The following is an 18,195-nucleotide window of genomic DNA, read 5'->3' as shown; positions in this document are numbered from 1 at the left end:
TACTGTTTGTTTATTACTTTTTACATTGGTGCTGAAGTTGACTTTATTAGGTCATAGACACAGAGAGTACTTTTAAATTGCAAACGTCTGAATTTGTCAGACGTAATTGAAGTTATTTTGTGTGTTATTTGAGCTCTCCAAGCGTTTGCTAGTTCAATTTGCTTGGAGGCAAACAGAAAGAAGCAGAGGGTGCTGTTTACTTGAGGACTAATGAGCACTTTGCACAAAAAGCTTGACTTCCGTGTAATCAACCAAACAAGATTAGTGAACAAAGTGGAAGCAAGTGCCCCAAGGGGAAATTATTGTCTCTCTTTGAATTAGATCAAAGGAAACTACACGAAGGTACACGAAGAGTTAAATCGGGAATGTCCTTCAAATTTGTACATGAGGGTGTTTTCAGGTCACTGAGTAAGACACCCGAGATGTCAGAAGTGATTCTGTGATCTGTGATTTGACTCGGACACAGCAGTTTAGAGGGATGCGATCTCTGTGGTGTCGGGAGCTTTGAGGAACAAATGTACAAGTGTAGAAATACACATTTGCTGTTACTGCCTCAACGTCCAGTTGTCATAAAGGTAATTGGCACACTGTCTCCACACCTTTTGTACATATTGTACTTTTTACACATGGTCATGATTGTCAAAAGTCTTGATTTCCCTGTTACTTTTCATACATTTGACCATCTTTTTATAGTGGTCTCAATAGTGTCGCCACCATTGATTAAGTTCGACATTTCTTAACAGCTACTGTTGAATCAGTGGTTCAGCAGATGCTGATGATCAGCCTGCTAATTCTAACTCGACGTAGCAAACATCCTCACTGCGCATTTTTGTTGAAATTATAGCAAAAAAAACTGCACTCGAAGATTATTTTAAATGAAAAAAGTACGGACTAAACGCCTCTCAGTTATTTGAACGTATCGCTGATCGCGTTACACGTCTATGAATACTTTGTAGCGCGAGGGATCTTTAGTTTTTGTTGTTGTTGTATTCATTCAAAGATATTCTGTTACTTTCGTAAAGCCACGATATGTTATGTTGTGTCATCGAGATTCGATTTACTTTGAATGAAAGCGACACAGAGGGAGAGAGACATAAATAGTGAGTTTGTCTCCTCTATTCTGAGGAGAAATGGAGAGTTTATCGCGCAGGTTTGGCGGCTTGTTCCGCAGCAGGAACGTGATGACCTTTTCAAGACTGGTCGCTGTTGTTCTGGGTAAGTGACGTTGTGTTGCATGAACAGCATGAATCAATCAAGGTGACTAACGTTAATTAACGTGTAATCATCGCTCTCCGTAACGGTAATATAACCGTTAACTGGCAGACGTTAGAACCAACGTTAAATCTTAATCCATTTTTATGATGAGCTAACGTAAATATTAATATATTACAATATTTCAAACATGGTTTATTCATTAAATTAGCCAATCAACGCCTTGACGTTAGATATTTTAAATCTAAAAAACGTTATTGGTCATTTTTGTTTCAGCCCCAAAATGACAATATCCTATGATGTTAGTTAACATTTTAATGATCTCAATCAAGTCTTGGCAGTCATTTCAGGAAACGTTTATAGCATATAAAAGAAAACACCACATATTGTTGGAGGATGCATCTTTCTGCTGAGGAAAGCCCAAACTATAAAGTGTGTCAAATCTCAGCAGACAAGGCCTGTGATTTGAAATACCTGTAACCATGATGACTTGTGGTTTATTATCGTAATATTGTATTTCCTTTGACTTGTTTTTTTTTTTCATGGTTAGTTTTGTAAAATGGTTTATGTCACATTTGTGTTCTCAGGGGTTTGAAGCCCCTTGCTGTGTCGACGTTTCCATTTTACTGTCTTCCAGGTGTCGCTTTGGGGATGATTCTAAAGACCTGCGTCGTTATGACAAACCTGGACAAAGACTTCATCAGCATCCTTGGGAATTTACTCATGCGGCTGTTGGAGATGCTCATGGTTCCTCTTCTCCTTACAAATCTGGCTCGCGGTAAGACACACGTGTAGGTCACGTTCTGTCAATTGTTACATCAGGTAATACATTTTTCACACATAGAAATTCAGAAATCCTAATTATATTGATTTGAATAATCACCAATTATTACATAATGCATCATGTCTTCCATTTGACAGTAATATAAGAAATCCTTGGAGTGGATAAATAAACGCTAAAGCAGAGTAAGGTTGCCTTAACTTTGCATGACATTCATGCTAACGTAAATATTAATATCTTACAATATTTCAAACATGGTATTTTCATTAAATTAGCTAATTAACGCCTTGACGTTAGATATTGTAAATCTAAAAAACGTTATTGGTCATTTTTGTTCCAGCCCAAAAATGACGATATCCTATGTTAGTTAACATTTTTAATGATCACAATCAAGTCTAACTATGAAATTATTTAACTGATGTTCTAACTTCCATCTTTCGACACCATGTTTTTATTTTTTATAGTAACTTGGGATCTCAATGTCGGCCTCTCCAATAGAATCGCCGTGCGCTCAGTAGTATATTGGGTTATAACCACCTTTCTGGCGATGGCTATTGGTAAGAGAAATACAACACACACGATTTTCTATCACTTACCCGTTTATTAGATATATAGTCCAATAGCTTAGTCAGCCCAGTTTGATATTTTAATCGAGCGTTTGCATAGTGGTGTGTTCGATTCCTGGGAAAGAGTTGTAGAATACACCGTTGGGCCTCCTGAGTTTCAACTGGATTTTGTGTTGTAGGACTGATGTTGGTTCTGCTGGTCCAGCCGGGCGCCAGTCACAATGCTGGTGAGACAGCTGGTGATGAGGAGGACTTCCCCTCATTGGAGGCCTTGGGGGATCTAGCGTGGTCAGAAGAAAGTCTTTCTCTTCACTTCTTATCAGATTCATTAACTTCTACAAGCCGAATAATATTTCTATTCAGTTTTTTTTTGTGCTCCACAGGAACTTGGTGCCAGAAAGTTTCATAAAGTCTATGTTTCAACAGGTGTGATTCATTGCTCAGCTATGGGGTATTTTAACCATGAGGTAGAACATGTAATATTAGAAGTCATTCCTTTCTTGTCTTCAGTACAGTTCAAAACTTGTGCCCTTCGAAATAAGTGAAGTGAATCAAAGTACTGGCCTGGAAACGGTAAACACCCTCCACAATGAAAACTCTTCCCTAATTCTTTCTTTCACACGGTGAATTATTAATACATGAAATGGCTGTCAGACTGTTCTCACTGAGCTTTTTATTTTGTCGTAGAACACGACAGCGCAGCGTTGGGTGCGTGGTTTTGTTGACAGGCCCAACACTTTGGGCCTTGTCCTGTGGAGTGTTCTTTATGGACTCGGAGTCAGCCTCGGGGCTGTGGAAATATCAGGTTGTGGACACTTTGCGGACAACCTCCGTTCCCTCAACAGGGCCTTCACCATCGAGGTTAAATATATGTGGTAAGGTAACACACGACGCAGGAAAACCCTGGACTTTATATGTATAGCATGTTTCTTAACGATAACAGAAAGAGCTTGACAACAGGAAAAAATAGATTCATAAATAATATAATATATGTTTGAATAAATGTTTAATATTTAGAAGTATTCCTGTAACCTTTTATTCTGATCTTACCTTTCCAGCTTATTGCCATTAGCAGTGTTATTCATGACTGCAAACTATGTTATTGAGACTGAGGGAAACGTCAAAGAGATTGTCTTCCAACTCGCAAAGTTCGTGGGTGTGGTTTTGTCTGGGTAGGTTCTCTTTTGCACTTTGGTACTGTCACTTGCACTGTGCATGTAAACCGTGGCTGTCAGTTGGTCTTCACTGAGTTCTGTCTGCTGTTTTTCAGGCACATGATCCATGTATGTATCGTCTTACCACTTATCTACATCCTGTGTGTGAGACGCAACCCCCTCCCCGTCATTCTGGGGGTTTTACCTGCCACGAAGAGGGCCCTGCTCATCTCCCGCAAGTAAAAGTATCTTTATGAGAGTAAATAATATAATGATTAAGAGATCGTTAATAGACGTGTAAGAACTAAAAAGGGGTCCGCTGTATCTCCAAGCTCTGCGATCGTGCTGACTTTACAATCCTGTGAGGAAGAAAACATGGTGGACAGGAGAATCACCGGTTTCCTGCTGCAGATCAGGAACGACCTCAACATGGACGGAACCGCTCTTTATGATGTGGTGGCGGCGGTTTTCATCAGCCAACTCAACCACATCGATCTGCACTGGAACCAGCTGGTTTTCCTTTGGTGAGTCACAATCAAATGATTATTTGCTCACTCACTCAGCTTCTTCTTCATCACGTTCCTTCTTCTGTGTCATCGTAAGAAGCGTTGGGTTTAAATTCTAAGAATGGTGAATACACACTGAATGAATTTGCTCCTCCAACTCTGAAGGGAGTCCTACCTTTGTGATTCTGTACTTTATTGCACTCACTGCCCAGACATGATGTTGGTTAATTTTGTCTGCAGATGTTCCTTTGTATTTTAAATATTGCCAAGTTATTGAAACTCTTATGAACTCTGAATCACCATAAGGTCGCAGTGGGACACTGTTATGTTTTACTGGTCAATGGATGAAGTGGGAAATGAACAGAGACATTGAAGCAGTATAATATACAATATGGGATTCCTACCAGCAAGTAAAAGAAATAAAACAAAATGTTTCATATTATCTCCAACGGTCAACTCTGACGTTTTGTCTGCAGTGTGACAGTATCAGCATGCAGCATTGGTGATATCGAGGTCCCAGCCACCGGAACAATCATCACATTCTTCATATTGAATGTTCTTGGGATTCCTTCGAGAAACGCTTCCCTTTTGTTTGCAGTAGAATGGCTGCTGTAAGTTTTTAGTTTTTTCAGGTATTACTACACTTGGCATGAAAAAACCCACAATGCATATCTCACAAAAGACCTCGTCTGGTGTTTGTGTCTTTCAGAGATGCCTTCAACACTGCTGTCAACGTCCTGGGAGATTGCATGTGTGTGTCGGTTGTTCAGCATTTGTCTGAAAAAGAACTGGGAGAAATGAGCAGGGAATGAGAAGGTGAACAGTAGTGTTGAGTCTTTTGGCTGAATGGTGTTGAACCGGTGTTTAGTTCATACTCTGAATTTAGTTTTTTATTGGCAAAACCCTGCCAACAAGGTCCATTTTACATGAGTTGTGATCATTAATGCAAAAGAATGCAAAGGGAAAGAGCAAATCTGGAACTGCTGAAAAGACATTAAGGTGGAACCACACCATACTGACGTGAACATAACACAAGTCTGAGACATCAGGCTTAAAATGTCAATAGGAACCTCCAGTTATCGTGTGGGCTCTTCGTCTCCCTTCCTTCTGTGTCATGCTTCTACGTCCTGTGTGTTTTTGTAATTTTGGCTTCTTAACCCGACACTCAAAGTGCAGAGGCTTTCTAGGAAGGGGACATCATGGGGATTCGCAGCCGCTGCCATTCTGTGGATCAGCTTTAATGCCCCCCTCTCGGGGTTCAGAGCAATGACCTCGCAAAAATGTATTCATATACAAAGCATCTAGGATTTAAGATGTTGTTGGATTATTTTCACTGAATACAGAATCCCATTGGATTTAATAAATTAAAAAATATGTTTGTCTCATGAAAATGAACTCTGTGTCTTTTAATTTGAGAGATGGAAAAATTTATTCCAATTTTGGAGAAATATCTTATCCCTTAGACAAAATAAATTGACGTTCTTTACTCCACGAGTTGCCTGTTTGACACTCACCCTCACACTCAAGTGTGAGTCCTGCAGTGGATGGGAGAGTCACAGGGTCAAACCTCAGTCATACATCATTTGTTTATTCTTGTGACAGACTCATCGTTTATCTGGTTGTTATACCACACAAAAGTCTGATGATGTCGTTGTAGGAGTGATGAGTAAAATCTATGTTCTCATTTTTGGGCGGGATAATTGGTGATGGGTTTGTGGTGACTGAAACAAAACCTGCATTTATTTATGAATGTTATGTTAAAAAAAAAAAGTTTAATTATATCAGATATGGTCAGTTGTGTTTATTTCAATATGTGTTTTCTGTGCATGCATTACCAAAACATTGTCTTAGTTGTACTTTATTGCATCTGGCAGATACATAAGTATCGCATCAAATGTTCCGGGGAAAATGAGAAGAAATCAGATATTCAGGTTAGTTTGGACACCCGCAGTGCTCTAAAAATACTAGTCCACATCTTTGGATGATGATAACTCTGTCGGTTAACTTGTTAACCTCTTAGTCAAAGAATACGTGTCATAGTACTTGAGTGAGTCACGAATCCCTGCTGCCCAGAAGAGGATCTGATCATTAAAAGCGCTGTAAAGGCCAACAGAGTGGACTCTGGCTAAAGATCCCTGCAAATAAATACCATTTACAGCAAAAGAGGAAACAAAAATGGTCAGTATTGCCGTCTCTACAAGTGATGCAGGAGGCCTGTAGAGAAGGAACACATTGATGTTTCAGTTATTGTGTGGATTGTATGAGATACGCCTCTGCGAGTGAGTTGCATACAATAAAGTGCTCGGTCTTACTGGAATTGGATCTGACAGCGAGGGAAAATAGCCTCTTCTGCAGTGTTTCTTTGGATAACGCAGGCCGGGATGACCCAGTGCAAACTGTACAGCAAGTGATGGAGCAAAACACTGTGCATTTTAATTGTTTTCTCTATTCGGCTGGAGCCCAGTTTATCCTTTATCGAGGGTGCGTTTTCAAATATAAAACAAATCTACTTGATTTTGAAATCTTATTTCAGTAGAAATTCCTGTGTCCTCTAGATGCAAAGAACATTTCTCACATGCAACTCTTGCCTGTTTTTGTTGATCAAGTCAATTTAATTTGAGATGGTTTTGTCATAAAGTGTATTTCTTGTGGCAGCTGTGCCATCTTTTCTGTCTGTGTGTACCGACAATAATCCAACATCCATTATTATGTAACTCTGCTGAATACAGATATTTATAATCCGAACATGCCGGAGTTATGACATCATCCAGCACTGCTGATCATGACAAGCGTTTGGGGAAGCGTGCAAACCATTCTGTCATGGTAGGCTACGGCTGCAAACAGAGCGAGAATGTATTATTGAGATGTGTGATTGATGCACGGCTTAACTTGACATCTGTTTGTATGTGCCAGGGGACGATGGGTTGTCAGAAGACTTGTAAGGTGGAGAAACTCCTCAAACAGTCACAGTGGGAAGTAACATGGAGCCAGAAACAGAGGTTTGCCACCATAAAGAAGAACAACCGGGCGAGGGGCACCGATAAGGTGAGCGTTGTGCGTCGTCCGCCTGTGTGCGGGGCTGTTAAGCTCCCGCTGAATAAGCTTTGATTCGTCCGTGTCTGGACACTATCGGGATCAGCACTTGTTGATGCCTGCAGCAATAATCTGACCGCAGCCTGCACTCCTCAGCCAAGACTCTCTACTGTCACCAAGGCTCAACAGTAATCAAGTGAAGCCATATGTGGTACTCGGTGATTTTTTTTTGTTTTTATCACGTATCCATTTCGCCACCAAGCAAACAAGATTTTGTAATGCAAGTGGCATTTGCTTGTTTACGAAGAGATTACACAACATTTCGTTATATAATGCATTTTTTTGGATTAGTTTAGAATGGTACATACCCACACCTACACATCATGTTTATATTTGTGAAAAAATGTTATATGTTCATTTTTAAATACTTGGTAACCTTGTTGTTAACCATAATATGATCTACAGCATTCGGTTAAATAAGCATATCGGGCGATATGTATACATAATACATGTAAGGACAGACATTTGTGCAGCTGGAGGATTGTAGTTACATTTTTCTTAACTTTAAGTGTTGCGGCATTGAGCCACTAGCATTGCATTCCTGTGTGCAAAATACACACTGTCCTTTTGAAGACTGGCAGATAGATATTTTCATCAAGGCAAAAACGTATTTTTTCTATTGTCAATATCAGAAATTTGATTTTGCTACCTTACGATCCACTGTTATTCCTTTCGGAGTGATGATTTGTAAAGATGATTTTACTTCAGACAGAATCAGTAGTTGACTCTGCAGGCAAACAGCAGGAGGCAGGACGGGACCGCCGATACAAGGAGGTGCAGCACCTCGCACCACGAGTACGAGCTACCAACGCTCTTGTTGTATTTGTTGCTGCTGCGCCTCACACAACGTCCCGTTAATCTGCAGAACCTTCTTCACAAAAGGCAATGTCAAAACAGTTGTTCACACCTCCAAACGTGTCTCAGCCAGCTGAGTCGAGGCAGGCCTCCAGCTCCTGGTTTGCCTTCTGACATCCTCTGACAGCTGTCTGAACGGGTTTGGTTCCCTTTAATATTCTCAGGTAGGGAGGCATCCTCTGAATCACTATATGAAAAAATAGATAAAATGAATAATGAATAAAAGTCCAGCAGCACCAGCTGGTTGGTGCCCCTAGCTTTGTCCTCCCTATTGAAGAGTCAGAAATGTATGTAATGTAACACTCAGATATTATCCAAATTTTAACTTTTTTATATTTTATTAAAATGCTCCTTCAGCTATATTTCTCTTCAACCTGACCCAAATATTGAAAGCACATGACCATTTGAAGGTCAATCATGACTTCTCCTTTCCTAAATAATGGAATTAAAACAAAGTGACACAGAAGTGTTATGTTTGCACTTTCAATCCCGCAGTGTATTATGTTTTAGTTAATCTACTAATGGCCCTCGAGGTTACCTAATCTACGGTAAAGTTGCCCAGAGCAGCTGATGCTATAGTGAAAACATCAGTTGAACTTCCTGCTCATCGTCAGAGCTTCGGTTTGCCCACTACTGGTAGAGGACAGGAGCATTTGACATCAATTGTGTGTGATATCGTTCTGCCTTGAGTGTCGACCTGTGCAATGTAGGCTCTCAATTGGGATTGCATTGAGGGTCTTGCGGGTCTGGCGGGGGGGTGGAAAGCCTCCAAACAGAGGTAAGGAGCTGATGTGGTTGCTAGGCATCCCTGCTGAGGAAAGCATATCTGTTTCAGGCCCTGCTCCTCCTCTCTCCTTCTCCCACAACACAGTGCAGCCCCGCTGTCAGCCACAGAGGGCAGCCTCCTCTTCATCTCCCCAAAGGGAAAAAAAACCCAGGATGGCCCAAATAATCCCCTGTAATCCCCTTCTGCACTTGATTCCCTGATCTGTGATTGGATGGTTTTAGTGTAGCTGCGGTTTGTGATAGCTGATTGGTCTGGACCACCCTTTGGTGAGTATTCGACTCGTCAAGCTGCGCCTCCAGGTAGCCTGTGTGGCATAATGACCCACGACGAGGCTCGGCCGAGTCCCTGTATCCGCTTGCAATGGAATAAATTGCAGAGAAACACAATGCAACAAAACCAAGACCAATGGGGACGCCAGAGAACCTCACATGACCTTGCCAGCTTCAATCGTGGCTGCTCATCAGTGGCGGTTAGGTGGTCAGGCGGTACGACGGAGCACGTGGCTGGAAGGCTTTATTGACAGGATTATCTGTGACTGCTGAGGATAAGATAGAGAATGACCCATTCTGATTAAGGGAGACAAAAGACATCCTGGAGAGGGAGCGCTGCTCGGTGCTGCTGCGCACTGCACTGCCTCTGCACCCCCTGCGTGCCTGTGCCTGTGTCTGTGACTAAGCACGTGCGCGTGCACGTGTGTATGTATGTATGTATGTATGTGTGTGTGTGTGTGTGTGTGCGTGTGTGTGTGTGAGAGAGAAAGTGAGAGAGAAAGAGGGAGAAAGGGGGCGTGTTGGTGTGTGTGCGTGCTCTGCTGCACAGTGAGTTGAGTGATGCTCTCTCTCTCTCTCTCTCTCTCTCTCTCTCTCTCTCTCTGTCTCTTACTCTCTCTGCCCGTGCTGCCTGGCTGTGCCTCTTTCTGCCGAGCATTGATGAACCATTTTATGCTACAGAGCTGCCATAGCCATCGTCCTTGTTCTGCTGCTTTCTGTCCGTGCTACACAGCGGGAAACACCTGCCTTTGCTAAGGTACCGTGCCATGGACTGTCTGCTGTCAAGCCGCGCATGTGTGTGTGTGATTTTGTGAGCAAAGGATTGTTGTGCTGCCTGTGCTGCAGGATCCCTGGGCACTGCTGCTGATGCTGATGCTGCTGCTGGAGGGATAAGGATCATCGTGTCTTAGTGTTTTAGACTCTTAGCGGCTACAATGATTGAAGTGTATTCATAGCACTCATGTAAGAACCTATGCGTTCAGGCATTTCTTAAGAGAGGGTTGCACCTGTTTTTTTTTTTAGCTGGTCTGCATAGGATATTCAGAATATCCAGATCTGACAGCACTGAGTGGAGCCAGAGGACATTGCACATCATTTGCATGCCATGAGGATTCACTGTCTAATTGTTGTAATGAGTTTCTCATCCTGACTGAAAACACACTGCAGTGTGTTTAAAAGCACTTTACAGCAGGAGCAGTGTGAGCATCATCGAGGGGGGATGCAACGTGATGTTTAGGATTGACGTCGGTCCCCGGTTGTCACTGTCCTCCATGTCTGTGAAATCACGCTTTCTGCAGACCCCTCAGGCAAAGGGGGACGTGTCAGTTTTAAGTTGAATAAAATCATCAGTGTAAATTCAGTTTTGTTAATGAATTGCCAGTGTGTAGAGTCATCTGGTGCTCGCTCATTGCGCGCGTGGATTTTGAGAAACATTTGTGCAGGTGATCCATCAGCGCTGTTTACCCGTGTAAGATGCCTCTTAAAGCTCTTAAGACAACGAGAGACACTGTAAGGTTGGTGCCCCCCCCCCCCCACATACCGAAAATATGTCCTTGACTGTGTTTGTGTGCATTACAAAGGATCGCCGTGGCTTGTAGAGGGTATAAATAGATATGTAAAGCATACGTGTTTCAGTGTGTTGTGTCACCGGCTCAAATGCAGTGAGACATGATCCTATAGGTGGCAGTCACGAGAGGAGAGGGCGGCAGGGTGAACAAACAGTGGAAGGTGAACTGTGATATTTTTTTTCTTACTATGTGTGCACACACGCATGGGTGTTTCTGCTGCCTCCCAAGGTCACTCATTTCAAGAGCTGCCGTAATTAGGGCTGTCAGACTCGACCCACACCTCGCGTACGAGAGAGTACTCCCAGACTTCATTCATGCTGTAGCTCCTCCTGTCTGCCTTGACAAGCTCGCATGGCCATTCATCATTCCACTGGTTATCCCTGAACTGCCTGCGAGATACTCGTATCTTCACGATGCAAAGGAGACGGGGATTCAGATTTAAAAATAAAATATTCTCTGCAATGAGTTGGAGAGAGGAGACAAGGGTGTTGGTGGTGGGGGAGTTCGAGAAGGGAGGAACAATACTGTTCAGTGTTTTTTATCCAGCCTTGGGTTAAATAATATTTGCATGAACTTGATTATTTCTTCTTGGTGGAAGCAACAAACCGGGTGTTGTTCACCACAGTCAGTTGGTTGTAAATCACAGAAAACTTAATTTAATGTAAAAACTGCCTACTGATTTTATACCATAGTGGAGCAATTTGGCATTTGCATAAATTATTTTAGGTGTAGGGTGGTCTTTTATAGTTGTTGCAGTGAACAGTGGGTTACTGCGTCTGGAAATGAGGCTTATGAGAGCCGCGTAAGTGCTGGAAGACACTAAAATGGTCACTGGATGCAAAAGGAATGGGCCTTTTCTCAAAGAAGTAGACATTTGATCCATGTTTCAATACAAAAACATTAATTGGCAGAGCCTTAGTACAAGATAAATAGATAAAGTGATGGAGAAAGTGTTTTTAAATGCATTTTTGTCATTTACGTAGATATACTTACGTATATATGTTTGACAGTATTTACTGAAACTGAGATACATACATATGAATGCATATACATCTGTGATTGTGTGAGTTAAAATCACGATTTTAGCATGCAGGGTTATCAGTTTGGCTCTGAGCTAAAACAAATGCTAAGCAGGTTCGGAAGAAATAATAAAAATGCTGTGGTGTGGAAATTCCCTTTGAAGCTGGTCTGTTTAGGTCTATGTAAAGATGGTGAACACTTTGCAGCTTGGGTTTTTAGCGTTGGCAACCTTGGATAAGACACTATTAGCAACTTTTTGGGAAATGTACATTACATTGGTATATAGACACGAACTGGCAGCAGAGTTGGAATTTGGGACAAAGCTATTATCTTCAACATACGCTTCTCGTTATATGCGATCAGGTTGCTCAGTTGAAATCCCTCCCAGAGTCTTTTGTGTGCATATTGCTTGGTATCTGCAGTATAAAGCATTGACCTCTGTGCTGGGGCTGGAGTGGCACAAATAAAGGAAGGAGTGCTACCAAAGTGACGGACATGGCTGCTCAGTGGAAGGATGCAGCGGTGTGAGAGGAGCACGGCTCAGCGTGCTCGTGAGTGGCCGAGGTGCTGCTGTAGTAACAGCTGGACCACTGCTGCTGCTGGCGCCTGGATGTGGCCTGGATAAAGCACGTGACCTCGCCACGGCGCGAGGCATTAGTGACATGAACAGCAGGGTCCACGGCCCGCTGCTGCATACACCGTCTTCACTGGGAAACCTCTGTAAAGAGGACTCGGGATGGAAAAGTGCGTTATCATTGCCGCCCGCTTCAACGCCCGCTCTGATCGTCCGAGTGTCCCGTGCACGACAAAACAAGCATCTGTCTCCCGTGTGTCCGGAGGGAATCTCAATGCGAGGGCAGATTTTGCAGATGTTTTGCGCAGTATAAGCCCCTGGATTAGAATCTGCATTATACACGTGTTCAATGTATGCATGTGTGTGTGTGTGTGTGTGTGTGTGTGTGTGTGTGTGTGTGTGTGTGTGTGTGTGTGTGTGTGTGTGTGTGTGTGTGCCCATCTTCTTTTGTACATGTGCCTTTACACGAGTGTGGGATAGTTGCAGGTCGCATCCTGACAATCAGTCTGCCGTGTAGTCGCACACAGACAACTGTAATGGACTGGCCGCCGACTTCTCTTGAGGTCAGAGAAGAGTAGCCGGTAATCACCTCGGGGATCTGATTGCATTCATAATTGATTGTTCCTGGAGTTGATCGACGCCGTCCACTCACTCAGATGGGCAACACTGATCTAGTGTGTAAACAGCACGCCATGAGATCATGAGAGCCCACGGGTCAGCGGTAGTGATTCCTTTCCTATTTGTTTCCCCTCACTGTTCATTTGTAGTTGTGACTGAGAAGCTTCTCAAAAGCTTCATTGGTGTTACGTTGTCATGGACACGTCATTGGTTGTCTTTCACGGGATCAGTGCAGGGCCGCTTGGATTCCTTCTGGAAGGTGGGAGATGACGCCTGAGAGGGGGAGGGGTGGGGGGGGGGGGACGATTATGTGGATCTTGCCAAAATCCACAGGCAGTGATGATTATTCGTCAGGATTTGCTTTGTAATAAAAAAGCTTATCTCCACAGGTTCAATCTCGGACGTCCTCTCTCTCTCTCTCCCTCTCTCTCTTTTTCTCTCTCTTTCTCTGGCTTTCCGCTTACAGTTTTTGTCAGTATTTCATCTGCTTTATCCAAACTTTACTCATATTCTCTTCAAAAAGCGTAATCAGTTTTATGTCCCCGTTGCATACGTTGAGTTAACCCAAACTTGCTAAATTGCATTTGTACAAAAAAAGGCAACGTGAACCGTGAACCCTTTGATTTATTGGACTTACGGTGGACAGCAGTAGGCAGGATTCTCGGACGTCTGTGGTGGTTGTTGAACACCGTGTCCAATGTTCATGTCCTATCTGGGGACATGTTGTACTCTGGGTAGTGTCCGCCATGTTGGAGGTTAATTGCGCTCTCTTTGATAACGTGTTATTGGCAGGCTGTGCTACAAACCCTCTGCCAGTCAGTTTGAGGCACACTTGCATTTTCTTCAACACCTTTCATTTACAGGATGATTAATGGGTTGCTAATGGACTCCAGAGTTAATGCTTTGTGTTCATGTGACGATGTAATTGTTTCTAATGTCCCGATCAAGTAGAATTTCACAGCAGATTACTAGAAATAAAGAGCCTTGCTGTGCTGTTCATTTCTTTATTTGTTGTTGCAGGGATTCATCTTTGTTAACAGTATAAAGGGTCACGCTACATTGTGCTATGTTATAGGTCTGTGTGGGCTCGATAAAAGCCTGCTGTCCAATCCACTGTCTCCATGCTGGTCCATCAATGAACAGGGGCATAGGGTAATTGCATGAAGAAACTGTAATAAGGTAGATTGAATTAGCTTTGCCCTGACTAGAACGAATTAAAGAGGCCCTCATGACATACTGACTCCCAAAATGACTTATTATACCGGCTCAGCCAGATATATCATAATATTGAGTATTATCTCAAAGTAGCTGACCAACACGGGTTTGAGGAGATGCCTGCATGCTGGAGACAATGGTGTTTAATTCTGCTTAATTAGAAGTGCCTGCATGGAATATTCATCGTAGCAAAAGGCTTAAACTCTGCATTATCATTACACATCATCACAAAGGATGAGGCCACACCGCTCTGAAATGTCATTCAATCAGATCACAGACAGAGGGATGAAATGTTGGGGAATGATACTTCTATAAAGAACTTTAAATGATCTAATTGTAATTCATTCATAAGAGTATTGAACATTGTCCAGTTTACAACTAGTTTAAGTACTTTTGGTAGTTTGACCGGTCACTTTAGGCTTAGAAGACTGTGGGTGCATTAATCTTCAGATTAACTGAATAATAATCGTACGCTGCAATTCCCAGAATAACTCCATGCAGCCTTCTGACATATGGGGATTTGTCCCCTTTGACAAACAAGAGGTGGTTTTGACTTATTAACAAGGCGTCCATTTTATCGATATCGAAACAAAGGCCCGTTTACCTTTTATTTTCCGCCGAGGCCACAAATGACCGTGGTAGTAGGTAAATAAGTCACCTGGTTTCCAGTGGGAACGGCAGCCGATGAGCTTCTCAGGCCCTTTGGAGGTTCAGGTGGGCGGAGGGACAACGCCGACGGAGGGAGCTTCTCCACCCTGCCGGCACGGCGTGGAACCGACACAGTCTTCGTCCAGATGCCTGTTTGCGCTATGGAGGTTACGGCGCTGCCTCCTGCCATTAGAAACAAACACTAATTGCTCATTGGCCTCGGGTTGGGCATGTGCAGCTGGGGACATGTGGCTAAAAATAGCACTGCTTGTTCTCAGGAGTGGCGGGCACACAGCACCATAACATTAGCATTCAACGCTTCAGCGCGGCGTGGGTGGGGGGGGCTCCTCTTCTGGCCATGGTCACAAATGTCAGGGGGAGGTGCAGCAACGCCGACAGAAGGTGGGTGAACTGGGAGCAGCACTTTGCCCCCGTTTTGGGCCAACCTGGCTGAATCTCTTCTGTCTTCTGATTGAACAATATCTCACGGAAACAGCAAAGTGAGCGTGGTGACATCCTGCGTTTGGTTTGTGGGCCGGCAGCATCTAAGGCCGCCTGGCGAGTTCTTGGCCTCCGTGCAGCGGCGGCCTTCCAGGCTTGAGTCCTGTTACAGCGCTCCATCTATGACACAAAAGCAGCATCTGGTTCCACCTGACCGGGACCATGAATAATTGAATAAGCTGCATTATTATTTCCAGTCAGCTCCACTAGCTTGGCAATAACAAGCCGTTTAGGTTGTGCTTTCAGCATTGGTGGCTAAGTGGTTCAACACGGAGAGCGGATGTTGTTTTACCTTGTTGGCATCTTACACTTGTGTGAGTTTGTAAGTATCTGGTTGAATAAGGGTTACTTTTCTTTGAAAACACCAGGTCAATATGTTGCTTGGTTGTTTTTCAGATTTTAGTATGTGAGTAAACGGAGCATTGCAAATCAAATGGGTGACTTTGATTAATAGAATTAAGTCAAATTATACCAATCATCAGTGGTGGAAACGTTTTTGCGATAAGAAAATGCACAGTCCTATTTTTACAATATTAATTTGAATAAAATCCTTTCAGCAATTTCTTCTCTGTTTGCCCCCATAGCTCATAAATGAATTTTTGTCCCTTCAGCTCCCAGGTGTGCGGCGTTTGGACAACTCACGTCTTCTAGAGGACACAAGCGGAGCTCTGAGACTCAACCCGAACACCCTGAGCCACCAAAGGCTGGAGCAGAAGTTACTGGTGAGTTCTCTGCATGAGAAGGAGATAAAGCCTTGTTGATCCATGGTCCATTAGAGGCAGTTGAGGACTGCGGAGGCATTTGCTTCCAGCGGCTTTCATGTTCCCCTCGATGCTGTGGATTGTGAACTTCTGAACCATGAGTTATTTTTCCTCCAGTTGTTGGTTTAATTTGGAAATGAGCTCTGCCTGTGTTCATTTCGAGGCATCATTGGGATTAATTGAGGCCAAAGTAGCAGTTTTCTCTGCTTTTCAAGACCCTTCACCATTTAAGGGAAACGTCAGGAGGCAATCTTCTAATTTAAAGGCTTGTGTGTTCACGGAGGACCAATTGGATCATTTCAAGATCGAAAAATGTTATGAAATCATCCATAATATCCCGATAAATAAAGGCTAAGAGGTCATCTTTACTCGTTGTGACTTATTGTCAGTAGCACCAGTGCAACCAATATTTGCAGTATCTTCATCAGTATCATGTTTGAGGTTGTTAATAGGAACAGTACGGTTACTGGCCGGCCAACAGGGCTTACACTCGGTAGTTTCATAAATGTGTCTGAAAATACATCACTAACACAAACGGCACTAAACTAGAAACGATTAGCGCGCTAAGAGTGGCTTCCGTATTTTAACCCACAGTTATTTCGAGAACCTGTTTGGTAGGAGCCCTCATTGAAGAGGTAGTTTTAATACCATTTATGATTTGATCTGTTCCTGTTTTCAAGCAGAAGATTAATTGAGATCATACTGCTTCCATGCAATCTCTCAACAGTGTGTGTCAATGCAACTACAGACACCCGGAGAAAATCAACTAATTTCATTTAAATATCCAAAATATAGTGTACCGCTCTTTTAACGATGGTGCTTCAAGTACAGTCTGCTCAGTTAAATGCTGTTTAAAAAGGTGGTGGACAGTAAACGACAGGTTGCCCGAGCGAAGCTGGCTTTGTCTTCCTCAGGCCTCCTCTCGGCTGGGATACATCACAGCGGGGGCTGATTGTAATTCCCCCGGCTTCCCCTGATGTCTGGGGTGCAATACGAATGAGCTGCATCGATTAGACCTCAGCGTGGTGCAAAGGGGACGGGTTGTCTGTGTGTGTGTGTGTGTGTGTGTGTGTGTGTGTGTTGGTGTGGTCGGGCGTGTGGGCGCCGCTGGCCTTCTGTCTTGCATCCCATCGGCACTCACCACGCTGTTGTCTTCACAGTGGCCAAAGCTTTGGGGCTGAAGCATAAACTGTTAGCTCTGTCATTCGCAGCTTCTTCTTAATGAACAGCGTTAATAAACATTCTGACTGCTCTCCTCAAGAAAAGTAGTGAGATAAGAAACTAACAAAGATCTCTGTATCATCTTTATCTTTTTAAAATCTAAAAAGCTTTTACGTCAAAGCAACCAAAAATAAAAGCATATGTACTTTAGTAGTTATTAATTTGCAGTTAGTATTTCATTATTTATTTGTAAATGTTTCTGTATTATTATTTAGGTTTGATTGAATGATGTATTAAGATAGCTTTTTGTAATTTGTGTAGTCAAATAATTTTTTTGTAATTTAAATATACATAGTTTTGGCTTCATTTGGTTAGTTGAATGACTAATTCATTTGGTAATGCTGTCGGCACGTGGAGGTAATTTAAGGGCATAGCCAGCTATAGGACCAGCATGCACCTGGGTGATATATAGTATTTTACCAGCGTAGGAAGGCAGTCATGGGAAAAGCAGTCAATTTGTGTTTGTTGGCTTGTCTTGTGAGCAAAATAAATATGAAACAGAATGAAAGTCTACTTGGACAATACTCTCTTTTTGCTGCGTAATAGAAACAAACCAGTGGCCCTTTGACACAATTGTCTATTGATCCCGAGGACAAATGGCCACTGCATTTACTGTGCGTCTGTAGAACTCCAAAGATCTTGACAAATTGGAAATGTAATTGTGCATTTGCCTGCACATACACTTTTGACACTTTTGAGTGTGTTATACTTATTTTGGGGCTGTTGCATTTGTTCAGCTCTAAATCTTTTGATAATTACAGAATACACAAAATCTCTCCACTCGTACCTGTGGCGGTTGCTAGGAAACGAGTGCTTTTGAGTAGTCAACGTGCATCTTGCGGGGCC

The 18,195-nt window shown here is 42.9% G+C and overlaps 2 protein-coding genes across 31 annotated transcripts in view; both read left to right on the top strand.

Moving 5' to 3' along the window:
- Window positions 1-1,009: 1,009 nt before the first annotated feature.
- On the top strand, window positions 1,010-5,610 carry LOC120831016 (excitatory amino acid transporter 3-like). Of its 2 annotated transcripts, XM_078087425.1 has the most exons (12): window positions 1,010-1,215; window positions 1,850-1,990; window positions 2,458-2,550; window positions 2,739-2,847; window positions 2,943-2,985; window positions 3,070-3,132; window positions 3,247-3,434; window positions 3,618-3,731; window positions 3,830-3,952; window positions 4,046-4,237; window positions 4,696-4,830; window positions 4,929-5,610. In XM_078087425.1, exons 1-12 carry the CDS (start codon window positions 1,131-1,133, stop codon window positions 5,029-5,031), a joined length of 1,389 nt encoding a protein of 462 aa, XP_077943551.1. In that variant the 5' UTR covers window positions 1,010-1,130; the 3' UTR covers window positions 5,032-5,610. The 2 variants fall into 2 exon arrangements, with proteins under 2 accessions (XP_077943551.1, XP_077943552.1); XM_078087426.1 differs by lacking the exons at window positions 1,010-1,215; window positions 1,850-1,990 and adding an exon at window positions 2,092-2,216.
- A 1,336-nt stretch (window positions 5,611-6,946) lies between these two features.
- rimbp2b (RIMS binding protein 2b) overlaps window positions 6,947-18,195 on the top strand; it is a 63,998-nt gene continuing 52,749 nt past the window's right edge. For 25 of the 29 annotated variants that reach the window (XR_013452007.1, XM_078086905.1, XM_078086925.1 and 22 more), the window contains exons 1-3: window positions 6,947-7,042; window positions 7,133-7,264; window positions 15,979-16,089. Coding sequence is in view for 24 of the 29 variants with exons in the window: in XM_078086905.1 (XP_077943031.1) it covers window positions 6,977-7,042; window positions 7,133-7,264; window positions 15,979-16,089 (309 nt within the window). In the remaining 5 variants the exon portion in view is untranslated. Of the gene's footprint in view, window positions 7,043-7,132; window positions 7,265-9,774; window positions 9,981-15,978; window positions 16,090-18,195 lie in introns of those variants that run through there. The other 4 variants (XM_078086912.1, XM_078086911.1, XM_078086919.1 and 1 more) reach the window with 3 other exon arrangements.

Source organism: Gasterosteus aculeatus, chromosome 13, assembly GCF_964276395.1.
Source record: "Gasterosteus aculeatus chromosome 13, fGasAcu3.hap1.1, whole genome shotgun sequence".
NCBI lineage: Eukaryota > Metazoa > Chordata > Actinopteri > Perciformes > Gasterosteidae > Gasterosteus > Gasterosteus aculeatus.
This window is presented reverse-complemented; position numbering and strand designations above follow the sequence as displayed.

What these genes read in the sequence shown, in the direction of transcription:
- LOC120831016 (XM_078087425.1), top strand. Translation starts at nt 1,131, where the DNA reads ATGGAGAGTTTATCGCGCAGGTTTGGCGGCTTGTTCCGCAGCAGGAAC. An exon ending in GTGGGTGTGGTTTTGTCTGG is followed by an intron (nt 3,732 to 3,829) that starts GTAGGTTCTCTT and finishes GCTGTTTTTCAG; the next exon opens with GCACATGATCCATGTATGTA. An exon ending in GCCCTGCTCATCTCCCGCAA is followed by an intron (nt 3,953 to 4,045) that starts GTAAAAGTATCT and finishes TGTATCTCCAAG; the next exon opens with CTCTGCGATCGTGCTGACTT.